Source organism: Carcharodon carcharias, chromosome 11 (genome assembly GCF_017639515.1).
Source record: "Carcharodon carcharias isolate sCarCar2 chromosome 11, sCarCar2.pri, whole genome shotgun sequence".
Lineage (NCBI taxonomy): Eukaryota > Metazoa > Chordata > Chondrichthyes > Lamniformes > Lamnidae > Carcharodon > Carcharodon carcharias.
Window position 1 is genome coordinate 160461849 of NC_054477.1, and position 23056 is coordinate 160484904.

General features: G+C 39.8%; 1 protein-coding gene across 1 annotated transcript in view; it reads left to right on the forward strand.

The window, feature by feature from the left end:
* Positions 1-23056, forward strand: part of tm9sf2 (transmembrane 9 superfamily member 2) — a 47718-nt gene that overhangs the window by 21204 nt on the left and 3458 nt on the right. The window contains exons 7-16 of the mRNA XM_041199616.1: positions 2293-2404; positions 3576-3652; positions 10133-10241; positions 13045-13177; positions 13544-13663; positions 14512-14569; positions 17974-18133; positions 18911-19062; positions 19338-19449; positions 21561-21732. Coding sequence (XP_041055550.1) covers positions 2293-2404; positions 3576-3652; positions 10133-10241; positions 13045-13177; positions 13544-13663; positions 14512-14569; positions 17974-18133; positions 18911-19062; positions 19338-19449; positions 21561-21732 — 1205 coding nt within the window. The remainder of the gene's footprint in view (positions 1-2292; positions 2405-3575; positions 3653-10132; positions 10242-13044; positions 13178-13543; positions 13664-14511; positions 14570-17973; positions 18134-18910; positions 19063-19337; positions 19450-21560; positions 21733-23056) is intronic.

Here is a 23056-nt window from a genome sequence, read left to right on the forward strand (position 1 = left end):
GGAAATAAAAATGCAAGAACAAAGCGTAAGATTTTGAAATGGAGATTGAATTAAGTCTGCATGCCCTGGCCCAATTATCCCTTCTTGCTCACCCCATTTCATCCAGATTCCTCTTGATCTTAACTCCCCATGTGAAACCCCACAGGAGATTAACAAGTAATCTTTTATTACTTTAAACGATCCAAGGTTTGCGAAATGGCCTTTTAACTAATGTTGAACGAATATATTCTCGTTTGTCACTGCCCCAACCCATTTAAAACAGGTGTTGTATTATGTAAAAGCAAAATAGTTTGGATGCTGGAAATCTGAAACAAAAACAGAAAATGCTGGAAAAAACTCAGCAGGTTTAACAGGTCTGAGTCTGAAGAAGAGTCATAGGGACTCAAAACGTTAACTCTGTTTTTCTCTCCACAGAAGCTGTTAGACCTGTATTTTCTGTTTTTGCTGTATTATGTAACTTTCCAAATAAGGTAGATAAGCAAAATAACTGCTGCATGTTCTATAGAGATTAAATAAGAGGCATCTAACATGCTTGATGTGTGCTTTTATTTTTATACCCACACTGCCTCCTGAAAATTAAACTGGAGTACTGAACTTGCAATTAATTTCTTTATTGAATGAAATTTGATTTCAAGTTGACCTAATGCTCCTGGTGCATACATACCTGACTCCAATTATTTAAAGCATACATCCTGAAAGGATGCACAGCATTCTTTACTTACTCAACTCTTAATTAAAACTTTGCAGCACTTGTGCCGTTGTTGATTCTTCTGTACCATAAGCTCGTTTTGCTGCTCTTCACTCGGGTCAGATGAAACCTGGGCAGAAACATAATTCTGTAGGTATCCTGTGCTTCATGTTCTGCAAGCTGTTTGCAGTACCCCAGTGCTGTGCTTGATTGGATCTGACAAGTGCGTGATAAACTCTGTCTATGTCGTAACATTATGGCATTATGTTTGTAATTTGCTGAATAGTCACGTTTAATAGCTTTGTCACGAGTGAATGAGTTTGGGAGAGAATGATTATTTGTTAATACGTTGATGTACGTTTGTGAGCGGTATCTATTCAGTTTCAATGTGAGTATAATGTTATGGTTAAAAATAAAGTGAGGAAAGCTTTTGGTGCTTTTTGGTATTGTTCAATGTATAAATCTTGTATATCAGACCTTAATGAGCAAAGGATGTTAATTGGAATGCTTTCTTCCCTCCCTCCCTATACTGTTGCCACCCTGTCACACCCACTTCCAAAATAAAGTGTTGAGGCTAGGGGTCAGCTGAAAATTTCAAAACTGAGATTGATAGATTTTTTGTTAAACGAGAATATTAAGGAATACGGAACTAAGGTGGATAGATGGAGATGAGATACAGACCAGTCGCGATCTAACTAAATGGTGAAGCAAGCTGTGGTGCTGAACGGCTGCCTCCTGGTCCTTCATTCCTTGACATGCACTCCCCATACAGGCCTAGATACCCTCCAGCTTTCTACCAGAGCAAAAAGGGCAGGTTGCATGAACTAGGAATGTATTCCCTCAAACACAGATCAAAGAGTGTGACCTATTTAAGGTGCTTAAGATGATTAAGGAATTTGATAGGTTAGATAGAGAGAGACTATTTCCTCTAGTTGGGGTTGGGGTGGAGAGGGTGATTAGGAGTCCAGAACAAAGGGCCTTAAAGTTAGAGCTAGGGCGTTCAGAGGTGATGTCAGGAAGCCCTTCTTCACACAGAGGGTAGTGTAAATATGGAACTCTCTCCTGCTATAAGCTATTGTGGCTGGGGATCAATTAAAAACGTTAAAACTGAGATTGCTAGATTTCTGTTGGGTAAACGGGTGTTAAGGGCTATGGAATCAAGGTGAGTAGATAGGGTTAAGATACAGGTCAGCCAAAATCTCACTGGGTGATGGAACAGGCTCAGAGGGATAAATGGCCTACTCCTGCTTCTATGTTTTCTTCTTGTAAGCCTAGGTCAGGTTCAGACTGAGGTGAAATGATAGTGTACTAGCCCATTGTATGGCCCACTCCCCAGCAAAATTATAGAAATTAATGGTTTGAGGTTTTCCTCTGTTAATCATAGATCGATGTTCGAGGTCAAATGGTTATTATGATATCTCCATATATACCTGTACAGCCTAAGCATCAGCAGTCAAATTCATTTTCCACTCAAGCAGAACAAAGATTTTTTTGTTCATAACTGGATAACAAAGTGATTGCTAGTTTTGTAGAAATTTTTAGTCTTGATGGGAGAAAATTGCTTTCCATCCTTAACTATATATCTTTAATTTATGTTTCAACAGCTTCAAGCACACAAATGCTGATAAGCCCGACTGCTCAGGACCACCCATGGGCATCCCTAAAACGTTTGGAGCAAAATTTAGTATCACCTACACCTACTCTGTTAAATATGCTGTGAGTAATGTTTTTGCACTGTTAACTTGTGTTGTGAGCCAAGGTGATGGGCCAACGTCCACAGTTTAGCATACCCTCAAGATTTAAAAAAATTTAAGAGTATTCGGAGTAAATGAGATGATGCTTCACTGGGGTTTAAAAGGCCGTAGCTTGTAGGAAAAAGATGAACCAAGGGAGTTAGAGTTTTATTGTGAAACTTCCATGAAAATGAGTTTGGACAGAAAATTCTGATAAGTTCTGGGCAAATAAGGGTGTGCAGGTTGCCATATTTCAGGTTTGACAAGGGAAAGTTCAGAAGAACCATCTAACTGTAAGATTAGCAGTAGAAAGAGGCAAGAAATTGAGAGAGAGATTTCCCCCATTGCACTACAAAAGGAACGCAAACTTTGATCATGAAAGATGAGCAAGATAGTGGCTGAGATTTGAGGGAAGGGGTTATCGATGTGCAGAAAGTTGAATAGAAGACAGAGCTCTGGTTGGCCCCTGGTTTAATAAATAACAAAGCAGTGACAGCGACAGAGCCAGCACAAGTGTAGAAAATTAAAGGAGACTAGACAGCCATTTTGGTAGGAGATTATATGAGAACTTCACAAGGAGTAAATATCGTTGGGCCCTCGAAGTTTGAAGATTTCTAGAGAAATGACAAAATAAAATGTTCGTTATTAGATTTATGAAGCAAAATTTATATTGATGAATGGTAGTGCTTTATTTTAAAAAAAAAATATTTTCCAGAAGCAAAGTGTAATGATAGATTGCTTAGCTGTCCTGAGACAGACCTCTGGGAAAATCTGAGTGTCTTGGTACAAATGTATTGCGAAATATTTTGTTTAACAGGTTAGGGACTTTTTGGCTTGTAACAAATAGGGGAAGAAGGTACCCAAAAGTATAGGCTGTGCATTTTTAACACCCAGCCTGTTGCAGGGCCAGCATGTAGAACTGTGACGGCAACATGCCCTTGTGTGATATGTATCTGACCAAAAGAACTGACTGCATGTGGTAATGGCCTTGGGGAAGTCAGTAGAATATCATCAGTGGTACTAAATTACTACCTTTCTTTACTCACTCCATCTGACCGATTTCCATGTGAAGGTTCCTTATCAGTTAACTGTGTGCAACTAGTTCTAAAAGACCCAGCAGAGTTTCTGACAGTCTAGCATTTTTCTATTTCCAGGCATCAAATATCAAATGGGCATCAAGGTGGGATTACATTTTGGAATCTATGCATCACACAAACATTCAGTGGTTTAGGTAAGGAATCATTTTAACTCTTTATTGTACTGGCTTTGACACGCGTGTAGACAAATAACCACGTGAACTTAAATCACAGCAAAACATTAGCATAGTTGAAGGTTGCATAATGAAAACAAAACTGTCCATAGCAAATATCTGAAAGATTATAGGACAGTTGCGATTGCTTTAAGCTTTTCATTCCAAGTGTGACTGAGATTGTTTTCAAAATTGTTAATTTCTTTATGTAGCTTATGTGATGGCATCGTGTAGGCCACATGTTTTATTGAAGAACTTCATTGCTGTCCAACTGTTTTTAGGGTGTGCGATGCAGTGCCACTTGGCACATGCACAGGAGAGGATGGTTAGGCTCGTGTCTTCTATGATTCTGTTTACTTGAGATTTGATTGTGGGAAAACTTGAATTCTGCATTTTATAGCTTTTGGACCTGACTCAAACCTTTACCCTGACGGCTTTGAGGTTTTTATATGTTTATTTAAATAATATCTAGAAGGAAAGTGATTTTTTTGAGGTGGAGTTCCATGTGCTTTTAAAACTTTTTAGAAACATTTGTTTACGTTGCCTGACAGTTTTGAGATATTCATGATTTCCTCTTTTTAACAGGGTATTGATACCTTTTCATGTTTTGTTTGAATGTGAGGTCTCCTAGTTTTCTACTTTATTCAAGAAGGAGGTCAAATTGTTGATATATGTGGATACCAAAAGTTATATTCCCCCTGAAACTGTTGCTAGTGTGATGGGCTGGCTAAAGTTTTCAGTTTACGTGTTGTGACTTTGCAAAACTGTTTCAATATAAATTCAGGTCCCCTTTTTTTTTCAAAAGAAAAGGTAATTGCATGTAAATATTCACCAGAAATGAAATATCAAATTCGCAGTGAAGAACCATCTCTCTCCATCTGCTGTGGCTCATCTGTCTTGATTATAACATAAGACTCACTGTTCACACATCATTGTCTTGGTTCCATTGTTGTAAACAGAACCAACACAATTCCCCAAGAGTCAGTGCATGTTATGATGTACAGTGAAGCTGTTTATTGGTGCGATTCAAGCCCCTTCTATTAAGACTCAAGTCAGTGAATAACGCATGTGAGCTAGCTTGTACCAGTTGTTTACAGATGATTGTCCTAACTTCTCTGCCAAAAATATGTGCTCCCATGCTTACATATCTCCAGTGATGCTTTATGTTTTGCCGAGGGTAAGACATTTTAATTGTGTACACTAATGTAAATTGGATGTTGCAGCAAAGATGGTGTTATTCAATAATTCAAGAGTTAACATACTGGACAAACTCTTGTTACACAATATCGTTTTCCCTTCCCTCCTCCCCTAAATGCAATGATTCTTGATGGGATATAATTCTTCAACAAAAAGTTGTGTTCGCTTTATATTTTTTGTATGTGAGCTGAGATTGCAAGTTTTGATTGGAAGAGTATTTAACCATAAATTACTTTGTGGCAGAGCCTCATTTAATGAGCTGGATCTCATTGGATGGAGCACCTTGTGAATGCCATGTTAGACTTTATCCCTCGCACTTCAGCTGAAAATTGTTTTGCCCTGTAACTTGCTGGGAGTGAGAGCTGATAACAAGGCATCTGGGACCTCAGTGAATGATGGGACTAATAGCCTGTTTCCTTAACCAGTAAGATTTAAGCATTGAGAAAGAAACAGAGGGACAATGGAGAAGGAAATTGGGTGAATTACAGTCAAATCGGGGACAAAAAGAGAAATAAAGTGAGGGAAAGAAGGATTGGTTTGAGAGAGAGAGATAAAAAGAAATTGGCATCTTTAAAACTTGAGAACAATTTGCCACCTGAAGGAATGAGACTCCCCAGTTTAAATCATTCCCTTTCTGGGCCATATTGGCATTGCTGCAGCAATTTTCACCCAGTCAAAAAGGTGCTTGTTAATTACCAGACTTAACATTCTGCAGCACGTTTAATGGGCAATTAATATGCAAACCCAGCAAATTCTTAAAATAACAGGGAGGCTAAGAGTGAGATGCTATTTGTGCAAAGCAGCATAAATTGGCCATCAAATCCTGGTGATTCACAATTCATGATGCATCACTTCTTCCCTGAACTTCTGACTGATTTGTGTATTAATAAGTTTGAAAATGTGCATCAGCAGACAGCGAGTAAAGGCAGAGGTCGAATCTTGCTGTAAAAATAACAGCATTACATCAAAGCACTGAGATTAATTAATTGATAACTGGATTCCTGATTTTGAGGGGTTTTCCCCCCCTTTTTTTATTCATTCACGGGTTGTGGGCTTTACTGGCTGGGCCAGCATTTATAGCCCATCCCTAGTTGCCCTTGAGAAGGTGGTAGTGAGCTACCTTCTTGAACTGCTGCAGTCAATGTGGTGTAGGTACACCCACTGTGCTGTTAGGAAGAGAGTTCCAGGATTTCGACCCAGTGACAATGAAGGAATATTTCCAAGTCAGGATGGTGCGTGACTTAGAGGGGAATGTGCAGCTGGTGGTGTACCCATTTATCTGCTGCCCTTGTCCTTCTAGGTGGTAGTGGTCGTGGGTTTGGAAGTTGCTGTCAAAGGAGCCTTGGTGAATTCCTGCAGTGCATCTTGTAGATGATACACACTGCTGCTACTGTGCGTCAGTGGTGGAGGGAGTGAATGTTTGTGGATGTGGTAGCAATCAAGCGGACTGTTCTGTCCCAGATGCTGTCCAGCTTCTTCAGTGTTGTAGGAGCTGCACTCATCCAGGCAAGTGGGGAGTATTCCATCACATCCCGACTTGTGCCTTGTAGATGGTGGGACAGGCTTTGGGGAGTCAGGAGGTGAGTTATTCGTCACACAATTCCTAGCCCCTGACCTGCTCTTGTAGCTACAGTATTTATATGGCTAGTCCAGTTCAGTTTCTGGTGAATGGTAGCCCCAGGATGTTGTTAGTGGGGGATTCAGTGATGGTAATGCCATTGAACATCAAGAGGCAATGGTTGGATTCTCTCTTGCTGGAGATGGTCATTGCCTGACACTTGTGTGGTGCAAATGTTACCTGCCACTTAGCCCAAGCCTGGATATTGTCCAGGTCTTGCTGTATTTGGACATGGATTGCTTCAGTATCTGAGGAGTCACGAATGGTGCTGAACATTGTGCAATCATCAGCGAACATCCCCACTTCTGACCTTATGATGGAAGGAAGATCATTGATGAAGCAACTGAAGATGGTTGAGCCTAGGATACTACGCTGAGGAACCCCTGCAGTGATGTCCTGGAGCTGAGATGACTGACCTCCAACAACACAACCAACATCCTTTCTGCTAGGTATGATTCCAACTAGCAGAGAGTTTTCCCCCTAATTCCCATTGACACCAGTTTTGCTAGGGCTCCTTGATGCCACACTCAGTCAAATGCTGCCTTGATGTCAAGGGCAGTCACTCTCACCTCGGGAGTTCAACTCTTTTTTTGTCCCATGTTTGAACCAAGGCTGTAAAGAGGTCAGGAGTTGAGTGGCCCTGGCAGAACTCAAACTGGGCATCAGCAAGCAGGTTATTGCTAAGCAAGTGCTGTTTCATAGCACTGTTGATGACCCCTTCCATTACTTTGCTGATGATGGAGGGTAGACTGATGGGCGGTAATTGGCTGGGTTGGATTTGTCCTGCTTTTTGTGTACAGGACATATCTAGGCAATTATCCACATAGCTGGGTAGATGCCAGTATTGTAGCTTTACTGGAACAGCTTGGCTAGAGGCGCGGGAAGTTCTGGAGCACAAGTCTTCAGTACTATTGGCGGAATGTTGTCAGGGCCCATAGCCTTTGCAGTATCCAGTGCCTTCAGCCGTTTCTTGATATCACATGGAGTGAATCGAATTGGCTGAAGACTGGCATCTGTGATGCTGGAGACCGAAATGGATCATCCACACGGCACTTCTGGCTGAAGCCTGTTGCGAATGCTTCTGCCTTATCTTTTGCACTGATGTGCTGGGCCCCTCCATCATTGTGGAGCTACCTCCTCCAGTGAGTTGTTTAATTGTCCACCACCATTCACAACTGGATGTGGTAGGACATCCTACCAGAGAGCTTAGATCTGATCCGTTGGTTGTGGGATCGCTTAGCTCTGTCTGCTTATGCTGTTTGGCATGTGAGTAGTCCTGTTTTATAGCTTCACCAGGTTGACACCTCGTTTTTAGGTATGCCTGGTGCTGCTCCTGGCATGCCCTCCTGCCCTCTTCATTGAACCAGGATTGATCCCCTGGCTTGATGGTAATGGGCACATGAATCACAATAAGTTAGTATGCAGGCACAGCAAGTGATTAGGAAGGCAATTGGAATGTTGTCGTTTATTCCAAGGGGAATGAAATATAAAAAAGCAGCGAACTTCTGATACCACAACTGGAGTACACTGTAGTTTTGGTCTCCTTACTTGAGAAGGGATATACTAGCATTAGAAGCAGTTCAGAGAAGGTTCACTCGACTGATTTCTGGTGAAAAGTTTAGCTTATGAGTAAAGGCTGGACAAGTTGGGCCTGCATCCATTAGAGTTTAGAAGAATGAGGGGCGATCTTATTGAAACATTTAATGATCTTGAGGGGAATTGACAGAATGGATGCTGAGAGGATGTTTCCCCTTGTGGGAAAGGACTATAACTAGGGGACACAGTTTAAAAATTACCCTGGGTCTCTGGATTACTAGTCCAGCGACAATACCACTATGCCATCACCTCCCCCTGCTGCTATTGATGACCTAATGACCCCTTCAAAATGATTTAGCTAGCAATGCATTTAGGATGGAGATGAGGAGAATTTTTTTTCCCCTCATGAGGTTACAGATTGTACAATACTGCTGCTGCTGGCCCACAGTACCTCATAGTTGTTCAATCTATCCCATTTAGTATGGTGGTAGTGCCACACAACTTGATAGAGAGTATCCTCAATGTGAAGGCGGGACTTCGTCTCCACAATGACTGTGCAGCAGTCACTCCTACCGATACTGTCATGGACAGATGCATCTGTGACAGGCAGGTTGGTGAAAATTAGGCCAAGTGTGTTTTTCCCTCTTGTTGGTTCCCTCACTGCCTGCCGCAGACCCAGTCTAGCAGCTATGTCCTTTTAGGAGCTCAGTCAGTAGTGGTGGACATTGAAGTCCCCCACCCAGAATACATTCTGCGCCCTTGCCACCCTCAGTGCTTCCTCCAAGCGATGGAGGAGAAATGATTCATCAGCTGTGGGAGGGCAATACGTGGTAATCAGCAGGAGGTTTCCTTGCCCATTTTTGACCTGATTCTATGAGACTTCATGAGATCTGGAGTCGATGTTGAGGACTCCCAGGGCATCTCCCTCTCCCTTTCGACTGTATTCCACTGTGCTGCCACCTCTGCTGGATGGTGATGGTGGATTAATTCCAGATTTTTATTGAATTCAAATTCCAACACCTGCCGTGGCGGGATTCGAACCCGCATTACCCTGGGTCTCTGGATTACTAGTCTAGCGACAATACCATACTATGCCATCGCCTCCCCCCTGCTGCTGTTGTTGACTTAATGACCCCTTCAAAATGATTTAGCTAGCAATGCCTTGCAGGGATCTACATAAAGCAGAATTATTTGGTTATCAAAATTAACTAATAATGGTGAACAGGTTTACAAAGCCATTGTCAAGTAGGAGTGCAATTAGACACCCCCTTTCCCCAGCACTCCCCCACACGTGACACTTCCTTGTTTATGGACAAGCTCTGGATGTGGGCTACATCTTCCCTGGGAAAATGGGGAGAAAAAAAATTACAAGTTAGACTATTTAGCACAGCCTGTCCCTGGGAACAGATTACATTTCTTCCCAATCTGCAAAGGAATGGTGTGGAGTGGGTGGAATGAGTAGTTCTGTGTAAACCCAACTGGCATGACATTCAGACCTTGGTAAAATAGATTGCGATCACAGTTACTCTGCACTGTGTGCTGCTGATATTTTTCGGCTGTTGGCCTTTTCATTCAAAGGGCAATTTGGAGTTCTCTGTATTTGAAAGGTCCAGCTTTCAGAGAATCCCACAAAGGTCATTTTATTAAGGAGAGCTTCTAGTTGATGAAATTAAAATGTCAGTTAGTGAATAAGTTAATTGTGGCACTTCTGACAATTTGCAAGGAAAAAGAAAACAAGATCTTGAAGCATTTCATCCATACAATTTAATATAACTTTTAAAGGTTTTCAACAAATTACTTACTGAAGGTCTTAACATCAATAACTTGGCTTTCTGGCTCCTCCAAAGCATCTTGTGTTTGCTTGGAGTTCGGCTTTCAACTGAATTCTACGTCCCCATGTATTTTATGAATTTTCTAACGATTAAAAATTAGCAAACCCTTTCAGGTTTGTGGGCGTGATCTCCAATTTTTTTCTTTAGTGAACTCTCAATGAGATTAGTCATTTTTTAAAAAAATGCATTAATTATAGTACTTTGTCAAAACAGGTGTGTTTAAAAATAAAATCTGCACCATTTACTTAAAACTCAAAGGATATTTTCTCTCTTTTGCAGCATTATGAATTCCTTGATAATTGTCCTATTCCTTTCTGGTATGGTTGCAATGATTATGCTTCGAACCTTGCATAAGGACATAGCGAGATACAATCAAATGGATTCAACTGTGAGTGTTGTAATTGTTTCTATAAGAAAATTGCTTGTTAGTTATACCACATCTGGAGTATTGTGAGCAGTTCTGGGCACAGCAACAAAGGAAAGATATTTTGGCCTAAGTCAAGAATCTGTCTAACTCAGCCTTAAACTTTTTCAATGACTCTGTTTCCATTGCTCTTCAGAGAAGAGAATTCCACAGATGAACGACCCTCTGAGAGGGAAAACAAATTCTCCTCATCTCCATCCTAAATGGGAAACCCCTTATTTTCAAACTGTGTCCCCTAGTTCTAGTTTGTTCCCACAAGGGGAAACACTCTCTCAGCATCCATTCTGTCAATTCCCCTCATATCATTAAATGTTTCAATAAGATCGCCCCTCATTCTTCTAAACTCTAATGGATGCAGGCCCAACTTGTCCAACCTTTACTCATAAGCTAACCTCTTCATCCAGAAATCAGTCAAGTGAACCTTCTCTGAACTGCTTCTAATGCTGTTGCATCCCTTCTCAAATAAGGAGACCAAAACTACAGTGTACTCCAGTTGTGGTATCAAAAGTTCCCTGTTTTTTAATATTTCATTCCCCTTGAAATAGACGACAACATTCCATTTGCCTTCCTAGTCACTTGCTATACTGCATACTAACTTATTGTGATTCATGTGCCAGGGCACCCAGATCCCTCTGCACCGCAGAGTTTACAATCTTTCTCCGTTTAAACAATGTACTGCTTTACTATTCTTCCTGCCAAAGTGGATGAGTTCACATTTTTCCACATTATATTCAAGCTGTCAATTTTTTTGCCCACTCACTTAACCTATCTAAATCCCTTTATGTACTCTTTATATCCTCCTCACAGTTTACTTAATTTTTGTGCCATCAGCAAGTTTAGCAATCATACATTCCATCCATGGCTATAGATTGTTGATAGTTGAGGCCCCAGCACTGATCCCACTGTTGACAGCTCGCCAACCTGAAAATAACTTCAAGTTATTACTAGATGTTTTTATTTCTAGCTAGCTTTCTCTTATACTCTTTCTCTCTCCCTGATTACATTTTTGGGCATTATTTGCTGATTTTTAAGTTCTGTACAGAATGATTTACCAAATGGTACCTCGACTCCGAGGATAAGATTACAAGAGAATGCACAAACTAGTCTTTTATTCCATGGAAATGAGAAGTTTGAGAGGTGGTTTGATCAAAGTTTTCAGGATATTGAGGGGAACTGATAGGATAGAGCGAGAAAACCTATTTCCACTGGTTGGGGAGCCTAGATCTAGGGGGCATAGTCTAAAAATTCGAGTCAGACCTTTCAGGATGAAATTAGGAAACATTTCTACATGCAATGGGTGTGGAGGTTTGGAACTCTCTTCACAAATGGCAATTGATGATGCTAAATCATTTTGTTAATTTTAAAACTGAGATTGACCGATTTTTGTTATCGAAAGATATTTGGTAATATGGGCAAAAATGGGTAAGTGGAGTTCAGTCATACATCAGCCGTGTTCTCACTGAGTGGCAAAACAGCCTCAAGAAGCTAAATGGCCTTCTGTTCCTGTGTTTGCTGCACTCAGTGGAACAGGTCAAAATCATAAAGGAATTTGGAATGTACTGATTCCAGGATGGTGTTCTTAAAGAGTGTGCATCATATCTAGTTTTTATTTGTTCTAATTAAACATTTGAAAAATTACCCTTACAATTTTTGATAGTTTCTGAAACATGCAGAAGTAGCCCTGGCTCAAGTTACTTGGACTATTTATTTCAGAGGTGCTGCATTTTAGTGCAGCTCTAGTGTTTATTGCAAAAAGCAATCCAACAGCACTAATTTTTAAAGTTGCTACTACATGAAACTGAGAGCCATCTGTATCGCTGTTTCAAGATCTCATGACTCTATTCAAAGAAGAAGAAGGACTCTTGGTTTCCTGTCCACTATTATACAGGAAGAGGAGTAGGCCAGTCAGCCCCTTGAACATGTTATGCCATTCAGTTATATCATGACTAATTTGTATCTCATCTCCATTTACCCATTCAAGTTGGTCTGTACCACTTGATAACTCTTTCCTAACAAAAATCTATCAAACCAATCTTAAAAATTTTAATTGACCCAGCACCCCATTCACCACTTCAAACATTCACTCCCTCCGTCACCACCAGCTGAAGTATGTACCATCTACAAGATATAGGAACATAGGAAATTGGAGCAGGCGTAAGCCATTCAGCCCCTCGAGCCTGCTCCGCCATTCAATTAGGTCATGACTGATCTTCTGAATCAAGGCCTCTTCAGTGCTACTTCCCAAACCTGCAACCTCTGCCACCTAGAAAGGCAAGGTTTTCATGTATCTACCCTGTCGAATCTGGTTATCATTTTTAAGCATTTCAATTAGATCATTCCTCAGCATCCAAAAGTTGAAGGAATGCAAATCAGGTTTATGCAAACTACCCTTAAAATTTAACACTTAAGCCTTTTCCTTCCTCTTCCCCCGCCCCCCTCCCCACAAGATCTGAGTTCTCGTGTCTTGGTTGGAGGTGTAGAAAACACTGCTTGCTTCCTTCTGGCCGACCTTACAGAGATACCACGAAAAGAGTAGAAATTTTCTCAAGCCATGGGTCTCTGCATAGATGCTGCTTGTTCCTCATCTGGGTCACCCAGAATAAGTTAATATTCCTTCCTCCCTCCGTAAAGTGGCATTGATCTTGTGTTTTGAAGCTTATATGTGTGTTAGCTTGGCTGAGTATATTTTAGCTCCAATGATTTTTAATCACCTGGTTATATTGTATGAAAAGTAACCCACTCTAAGATTTTGTTTAATTTATTCTAGGAAGAAGCCCAGGAGGAATTTGGATGGAAATTGGTACATGGTGATGTCTTTAGACCACCTCGGAAGGGAATGATATTATCTGTTTTCCTGGGTTCTGGTGTTCAAATCTTTATCATGATGTTTGTTACTCTATGTAGGTATACTGTCATTTTTTTTAAAACTTGAAGTAGCCAAGCAAATTACACTCAATATTTCCAGATAATTGCAAATGGGCCAAATCAGAGAATTGAACGTTGAAAAGATACAATTTAAAATAAAGTGAGTTTCATATTGATAGATTTTCATTCTACTGTGCATTGATTTTATCCTTCAATGCCTCAAATCAAATTTATGAGTTGTGGATCACTAAGAACTGTGCTTGTTTTTAATTTCTATACCTGTTTCCATTATCCAAAAGAGAGATATGGGTATTTATGCCTCGGTGTATTTTATTCCCATTGCAGCATCTGTGTGTGCTTTATAGGATATTCTTTCTGATTCTCGTTGTTTAATTCCGTAGTTTTTGCATGCCTGGGATTTTTGTCACCTGCAAACCGAGGATCTTTGATGACTTGTGCTGTTGTCTTGTGGGTGCTGCTTGGGACCCCAGCAGGCTATGTAGCTGCCAGATTTTACAAATGTAAGTAAGAGAAATTTAAACTGACAGGAATTCTATTCATTAGTTTCAATTATCATCACCCTTTGGCAACTGAATTTAATTATTTTTGGTATAGCCTTTTAAGATCTAATTAAGTCTCTACAACCTGCTTTTTTTCAGTAAACATTGGAAAATATGCAGCAGAATTTAAGTATTGAGGGAATTTTTCTTTTAAAGTAGAGACCCAATGTATTTTTTCTCTTTTTTCCTTTCTTACCAAAAGCACAAATTACCTATTCCCAGGCCAATGCTGGTGTTTGGGGGTATGTTGGAGCAACCTGGCTGACTTTTCTGTTTCCTCTGCTTCCCCACCCCCCCAACCCTTTCTCTTCCTCTCAATGGGTTGACCTCTGCTTGGTACCTCTTTGAAGCAGCACAGTTGAGAACAGAAGCTCACTGTGTCCAGTATTGCGACCACAAAGCCATGTGTCATCATGCTGCTGTAACATGTTGGAGCCATGAACTGTGCCACCAGAACCATGAAGCACATTCAACCCATCATCACCTTTTAGTAATTCTGTTCAGTGCCCACTTCCTCACAATACTTTTATGCAATAAAATGTCTCTAAATCCAAGTATACCACCATGACTTTGGTTGTATAAAGATTTTACAATTAATTCACACTTTATCAAACTAGAATTGAAAGGGGGCACTGAGATATGCAGTAACAGATGTATTCTGTCATTTTTTTCATTTGTGTGTCTACCATAGAGCACTAAATATTTCCAATAAAGTATTTTACTTGTGCCTGTACAGATTCTTTGAAGAAAAATTTCTTGATTACTGGCGTAGCTAGAAAATAATTATGCTTATTTTTGTTTCTTAATAGCATTTGGTGGGGAGAAATGGAAAACAAATGTATTATTGACTTCTTTTCTGTGCCCAGGGTAAGTCAGTTACTTTATTTTTAAAAATTATAAAAACTTATTCAGGATTTGTAATGTAATGACGTGTCCCAAGGTAGATTGGTGGGGTGGGGGCATGCAGTGGTGGATCCCAGATCCGGACAGGAGTTAGAGCAGAAAACACATTGTGGGGGACACACTTTGAGGAGAATTTTGGAAAGGTGGAAAGAGACTGAGTGCGAGAAGGAGAAATGTGTATTTGGCAAAGTTTGGAGGACAAACAATATGAACTCAAAGATATCACGAAAGTATAGGCCATGGAGATGTTTATGAGCTATTGTAATCCAGAGGCCTAATGATTTGAAGGCATGAGTTCAAATCCCACCACAGCAGCTGGAGAATTTAAATTCAATTAAATAAATCTGGAATTAAAGCTAATATTAGGAATGGTGACCATGAAACTACTGGATTGTCATTAAAAACCTAGCTGGTTCATTAATGGCCAAAATGGAAGGAAACCTGCCATTCTTGCCTGGCCTGACCTACATGTGACTTGACCCACAGTAACATGGTTGACTTTTAATTGTCCTGGGAAATGGCTTAGCAAGCCACTCGGTTGTATTCGTGACGTGGCTCACCACAACCTTGTCAAGGGAAATTGGGGATGGGCAATAAATGCTGTCCTTGCCAATAATGCCCACATCCCATGAATGAATAAATAAGGGCTTGAGCGTTAAATTCAATCTGCTGTGTAGATCGGGAGGCAGTATGTGTTGGTGAGAGTGGACTGATGGTTGAGTATAGGATATGTACTGTGAAGTATAGAACAATTTTGAGTTTGTACTGGATGAAGAAGGGACTTTAGCTATAAAGTTAGGTTGGAAATGCCGAAGTGTTCTTGAAGCAAAGGAGACTGGGGGGAGATTTGATTGAGGTGAATAAGATTATGGCAGGTTTAGATAGGCTGTTCCATTAGCTGACGGTACATGGACTAGTGGGCACAGATTTAAGGCTTTAGCCAAGAGATTTGGGGGATGTGATGAAAACTTTTTTACACAGTGAGTGGTAATGACCTGGAACTTGCTGCTTATGAGGGTAGTGGAAGTGGAGATGATCGATGATTTCACAAGGAAATTAGATGAGCACTTGAGGGAAATAAACTTCTAGTGCTACACAGAATGGGGGAATGGGATTGACTGGATTGCTCTACAGAGAGCTAGCATGGGCTCAATGCACCAAGTGACTTCCTGTGCCATAATGACTCTATGAAGCTTGGAGCATTTTGCAAGCTTCCGTCCAGAGGAAAAGACTTTGGCTGCAGTGAATTCAGATAGGGCTGTAGCTAGTTGATGTTGTGGAAGCTACATGTGTTAGTCTTGTCGTATCTGTATAATTAAGGAGCCTGACATTGAACTGATGCTCTACCCGTTAATGCGCTTTATGACTTTCAGTCTCCATTATAAGAGACCTCCACTACATAGTCAGTTTAAATTCTCTGACTGTTTTGAATAAAGCATACAATAATACTTGTCTAGACATTGAAACTTAAGTTTTTTCAATCATTCGTTCTTTTAAAGAATGCAATTTTTGCAGGCATGTAAGGTTAAAGTGCAGGGAGAAGATTGAAGTATCCTATATTTAATAATGAATTTGTTTCAATTTCTCTCATTTTCTTTCCCCCCTCAATAATTTTTTCTCTCCCCTGAAGCCATTGAGTCCTGTCTGTGGTACAGGTCCGCAGACTCATTTCCAATACCTCACCGAAATTAGCATTGCTCATATGGGAGCTTTGACGGTGGGTGTCAAAGGGAGCGTCACAGCTGAGTTGATCGAACATCAAGCTACTCTTCTAGCCAGGATTGTTGGATGGCAATCAGAATTGGCAATCTCAGCCTGCTTTTTCCTCCCACTGTATTTTGCTGAGGCCAATTGGAGATCCCAGTTGCGCCTGAGTTCAACTAGCTCAGCACCAATCAAGGGTTCAAACCTGCGATGCTCCTGACTTAAAGACTCGGGTACTCTGTGTTAATGCGCTGAGTCTTTGAAGGCGCTACAGCTTTTTTATATTCAGATTTTTAAACTCATTCATGGAACGCAGCTACTGATACAATTCCATACTCGTCCTATGATTGAGGTGCAGAGGCTTTGAACATGCACTGATGCCTGCTTGATTTAACAAATACATTATTGATCTTATCCCATAATTTTCATTATATTTGTATTTAGTGGAATTGCATTCTTTGGGTACGTGTGTTTGCATAATTTTCATCTAACACTTCTGTTTGTTTTTGGGAATGGTATTCTGCAATTGAAACTTTCAGCATATATTTTTTGACTGCTCTCTGGCTTTTTGTAAAGATGGAATCAGGACCAGACCTGGTAAATTAATTTCTTTACTTTGGAAACTGAGAAATGAGCTGAGCTGAAAACAGACATTGAATTTAATTCAGCAATTCCACATCTTTCAGGGTTTTTGATTGTCTGTGAAGCTCTTGCACCTTCCCCCGGTATCATTTAACTGGTTGCGATCCTGTTTTGATAGTGTACGAAAATGTTATTCCCCCAAAACTACTTGAGCAAGTTTTTTTTTGTATTGGCAGGGCTGGTGAGAAGAATAAGCTTGACTGTAAATCTACTTTATATGAGCATTCTGTTAATAAGTGTTGGCTGCCTTACTAACACAGTTGAGAGCTGGTACATTTCTTATCTTTGGTATGTTTCTGTATTCTTTGGAGAAATCCCAAGTGCACCATGCCATTGTAACTTAACACTCTGGTCCAGATAAAAGAATCAGATTTCATGACAACTAAAACTGATAAGTGCAAAATTTTTTAGCGATGACGTGAACATGTATGATTCTAGATTATACTATATAATTGTGTCAGAGCAGGGGTATGGGACTAATTGGATAACCCTTTCAAAGAATGGGCCGAATGACCACTACCTGTTCTGTAACATTCTTTATAGAACAAGGAGTGTTTGTGAAATTGGACTGCCAGAAGGTATTTTGATAAAAACATATCAAGGCAGCTGTCTTAGTCCTGGGTTTATTTGTAGGTTCTATATCTTACAGTAAAATGTTTCTGTTTTAATATTATTGCATTTTCACATTTGATACCTAAAAATGTGCATTAAAGTGGCTGACAGTCTGATTTTAATTTGTATGTAAGAGAGAGGAAGCACCGGTGTCAGTAAACACATTAACCTCAATATAGCAACTTTTGAGCCAGTAATTTTGGGTTTTTACACGAGAAGTATTTCTGCATTAAGTTGCATTCAGAAATTCGCCAAAAATTGTGCCTATTAAGTTATTTCTGCTAGTAAATGTGTTTGATATCTGAAGATTACTTTAACGTATAAACACCTGGATTTTCCACTTACGGTGTATCTGTCAACTGAAATTGCTATTTGATGGCATGCGTATGTGTTTTTTCTTTTGCCCCCAGGATTGTTTTTGCTGACTTCTTTATCATGAACCTGATTCTGTGGGGAGAAGGATCTTCAGCAGCTATACCCTTTGGAACACTAGTTGCCGTCCTGGCATTGTGGTTCGGCATTTCAGTGCCTCTGACTTTTCTTGGTGCTTATTTTGGCTTCAAGAAGCATGTAAGTTTCTTTAGTTTATCCTTTTTGTTTGGAATAAGATTCTTCACTTGATGTTATTGAACTAATTAATATTGTCATAACAATCAAAATCTCATTTAATCATTTTTGAAAATTTTAAGAATCTCTTTTGCTTTAATCAGTTATCTGTGATAATTACTGTAGTCAACAATGTCTTAGACTAGTCAGTGTCTTTCCATGGGTCGTGTGTAACATGTTACATCCACCATTCCATATTTACATCAGCTTCCAGAAAAGTAACTTTCAGATGTGAATGTGACAGTAAAAAATTGGTTGAGTATCAGGCATTCTTGGGTTACACCACTGTTAGGTTGACTGTTCCACTTTATTGCTTTTGCTGAAAAAGAGACGTGCTGTCAAAGCTTTTCATCTTGCACTCATCAGGACAACTCACAAGAAATACCAACAGTAACGGGGGGCAATAATATACACTGCATGAGAAGTGTGTGCTGATTAGTTGACAGGTAGATTCTGATTGGTGGAAGCATTGCCACCACCAGTTAGAGTCTACTTGCAACCAGTCAGCATTCTCCTCTCATGCAGTATAAATTGTTGTTCCCCTTACTGGTGGTATTTCTTGCGAGCTACCCTGATGATTGGAAGATGAAAAGCTTTGATAGCACATCTGTTTTTTTCGCATTATTACCAAATGACTATTGCTTTTCATAATTCAACAGTTGAGACTAACTCAATTTCAGATCTGTTTGTATGAATCAATAGCTGTTCAGTCGCAACTGAATAATGCAGTCCTTCTTACAGACAATGGAGCATCCTGTTCGCGTCAATCAGATCCCACGTCAGATCCCTGAACAATCATTCTACACAAAGTGTGTGCCTGGAATTGTTATGGGTGGGATATTGCCATTTGGATGTATCTTCATTCAGCTTTTCTTCATTCTCAATAGTATATGGTGAGTCCAATTGTTGAAAGAAAAATCAGCAATACGATTCTATTCACAGATCTATTCTTGCAATAAATACACCTGTCAAAATACAAAGCAGGTTTGGCACTCCGGATGTGAAAGGGGCAGTTAATATTTTTGCGTATTTTATAATAATCACACAATTAATATATTTTATCACAAACTGTACAACTTCCAATAATTAGGCAGCACAAATAATGTGAGTTTACTTTCTGATGGAGTTGTACCTTCCGTATCTCTAGTTAATTTAACTATCATTGCAGGTCTCACCAGATGTACTACATGTTTGGTTTCCTGTTTCTGGTGTTCATCATACTGGCCTTAACCTGCTCTGAAGCAACTGTTCTTCTCTGCTATTTCCATCTTTGTGCTGAGGTATGTTCGTAAAAGAGTAATTTATTCAATTGCTTAGAAAGGTTTAGTGAAACATGTTTTTGCTTTGATTACCTGATTCAATGTAAACTTTTAGAATTAGCATATTTCATGCAATTTGTTATTTCTTTGAACAATCTAGTGTAAAATATACCTGCGCAAGTTAATTCTACAGATGGCCTAACTCTTGATTTGAATGCTACATGCATCAAAACAATGTGTATATTTTGTCGATTGCTACAAGGTCACACCTTAAACCTAACAAGAAATCAGTTTTTAAAGGGTATTCCTGTATGCTCCATGCTCACATCTGAGACTAGTTTTGTACTGAATTGATGTATGCGTAAGAGAGTCACTGTATACACACGCACACCTCTTTGAAGCAAAACTTTACTGTGAAATTTAATTATAAACTGGACAATCCCTGATTTTATTCTAGTGCATAAGCATATGTCTTAGATTGATTAAACATTAGGTAAACAGTGGCAGGGATTTAAGGAAGAAGGCAGAACGTTAATTTGTGCTAATTGTATACTGGATAATTCGGCTCCAGCAGTTAGTAATTGAATCATTATTGCATGAGCTCTGTCCATTTGAAGTGCACCAGCTGTCATTGCAGCCAAATGAAATATGAGAAACAGTCATTAAGGAAATTAAAGAGAGAGTTTTGTATGTTTCTGCAATTCTGTTTCAATGCAACAAAACATGTGATATAATTTAAAAACTTTGAAAATTGATAAAGTTTTGTTACAAAGGGCGTTCTTGGAAGCTGGGAACTATTTTTAATTGTAAATTTGTGAAGGTGATGAAGTGGTGCAAAATGGTGTCCGATAACAATGAGAAATTTTTGTCAGTTTAAAAAAAAAACTAGGTCACGTTTTAATTGCTCCAGTTGAGTGCAAATAATATGCAAAATAAGACACAGTTGTAGTTTTATTGAAGCATGTGTGGAATTGAAAAGAATGTTTCCCCTGGCTTGGGTCTAGAAACAGGGGAGACAGTTTCAGAATAAGGGGTAGGCCATTTAGGACTGAGATGAGGAATTTCTTCACTCAGAGGGTGGTGAATCTTTGGAATTCTCTACCCCAGAGGGCTGTGGAGGCTCAGTCAGTCATTGAGTATATTCAAGACAGAAATCGGTAGATTTCCAGTTAGTCGGGACATCAAGGGATATGGAGCTAGTGCAGGAAGATGGCTTTGAGGTATATGACCTGCAGTCATCTAATTGAATGGTGGAGCAGGCTTAAGGTTCTTATATCACTGAAAGTATTTAAAGAGGAGGTAGATAGATTTTTTAAATATCGGGGAGTTGAGGGCTATGAGGAGCTGGCACGAAAGAGAAGTTGAGGCCTGGGCAGATCAGCGGGGCAGGCTTGAGGGGCCAAATGGCCTACTCCTGCTCCTTGTTTTTATGTTCAAGGCACCGAATGGCCTACTCCTGCTCTTATTTCCCTATGTTCCTATATTAACCTATCAAAGTATAGTTGGAAGGATAATATCTTGAAGGAAATTAAAGCAGTCTCTGATCCTCCAACCACCCCATCCACCTAGCAAAGTATTTATCCTACCTGCAGAAACTATAATTGCGGAGTTCAGAATAGCATGAACCATTTATTTCAACAAGACGCACATCAGATCACCTTCACAAAGCTGTAATCAAGTGTAAAGTAAATCAGCAACCCAAGGGAGAAAGGGAAAGGATGTTATGCTGATAGGTTGGGAGGAGGCTTATGTGGAACATAAAGCACCAGGGTGGACCTGTTGGGCCTGTTTCTGCACCATGTTTCTATGTAATAAGTCTAAAGGAAAAACTTAAGGCAAATTACATTCTAAAATGTTGTAATGCACTGTAGACAGTAATAAAGTTATACCTTGGGTTTATGGTTGCTCAGTGGTACGTTGTTTCACTCTCCTGGGAAGTGAGTTCTGTATCCACGTTTCGTTATCTCAATGCTGCCTGGGAGATGGTGTGTCTCTCATGTTTCATTACTAGGTTTGCTGACCAACAGAAATTTCAATTTGACCCCATTATTGCAGGCTGTGAACGAAGCATGTGATCCTACTCACACCCTCAACTACCCTTTTTTAAAATATTTTATTCCTTATCATTTCAGGACTACCACTGGCAATGGCGATCATTCCTCACTAGTGGGTTTGCAGCAGTATACTTCTTAATCTACGCAGTCCATTATTTCTATTCCAAACTCCAGATAACAGGCACTGCCAGCATCATTTTGTACTTTGGATACACAGCAATAATGACATTGATCTTCTTCCTATTCACAGGTAATCTGTTAAAAACAATTCCACACGGTTTGATCTTTACCTCCATTGAATGCCATATTCTTTTATTAGCATTTCCCCTCCCTTCCTTTGCAGTATTGGTTCTATTCCTGATGCAGGCACTGTCTGTGTTTCACAGGCAAAATTTGAATCTCTCGTAACCATTTGAATACTTTCAAAAACTATTTGAATAGAAGAACAAGAGGTGACCTTATTGAAACATAAGATTCTAAGGGGACTTGGACGGGGTGGATGCTGGGAGGACGCTTCTCCTTGTCAGGCGATGTAGAACTAGGGGGCACAGTTTAAAAATTAGGAATCTCCCGTGTCAGACTAAGATAGAGAAATTTCTTCTCTCGGAGAGTCTTTAGTCTGTGGAATTCTCTTCACCATTGAGCAGTGGAGGTTGGGTCATTAAATATATTCAAGGCAGAGTTAGACAGATTTTTGATCAACAAGGGAGTCAAGGGTTGTGGGGGGCAGACAGGAAGATGGAGTTGAGACCACAATCAGATCAGTCAATGATCTTATTGAATGGAGGAGCAGGCTTGAGGGGCCAAATGGCCTATGCCAACTCCTATTTCGTGTGTCTTGTGTACTTTATTCTACAGCAAATAATGAAACACAGGAATGTTTTAATTAGATGTAATTAATGGTTTGTAAGGTCCTAAATTAGTCTTATCCTGGGGTATCATAAAAATTGCAGTTTTAAAGAAAGATTCCTCTGGGGTCTGACTGAAATTTTCGGATAGTAATTCAGTCAGTAAAGCACTAAAACTTCACTTCTTCAGTTTGGCATTATACCAGATCCTTCGATTAGATCCCTTTTTTGACCAATTGTCCTGCATTCAGTATCCTGTGTATAATTCTAGGCATAGTTTTGTTTATATTATTTTATTAGTTATAACAAACTCGTGGATGAAGAATTTTTTGTTCGGATCATTTTGGTCCCATTGTGCTATTTATAAATGTTATGGAACTCAGGTGAATATTTAAAAAAAAAGAGATTTTTAATTATATAGCATCTTTCACAACCTCAGGATGTCCCAAAGTGCTTTATTTCAAAAGTACTTCATTGGCTGTTACCTAGGAAACATGGCAGCCAGTTTGTGCCCAACAAGGTCCCACAAACAGCAACATGATGATGATCAGTTAACTGCCTTAGTGACGTTGGTTAAGGGATAAACATTGACCAGGAGACCAGTGATGCTCTTTGAAATAGTGCTATGGGATCATCTGCATCCACTTCAGATGGCAGACGAGGCCTTGGTTTAACGTCTCATTTGAAAGACAGCACCTCCAATAGTGCAACACTCCCTCAGTGCTG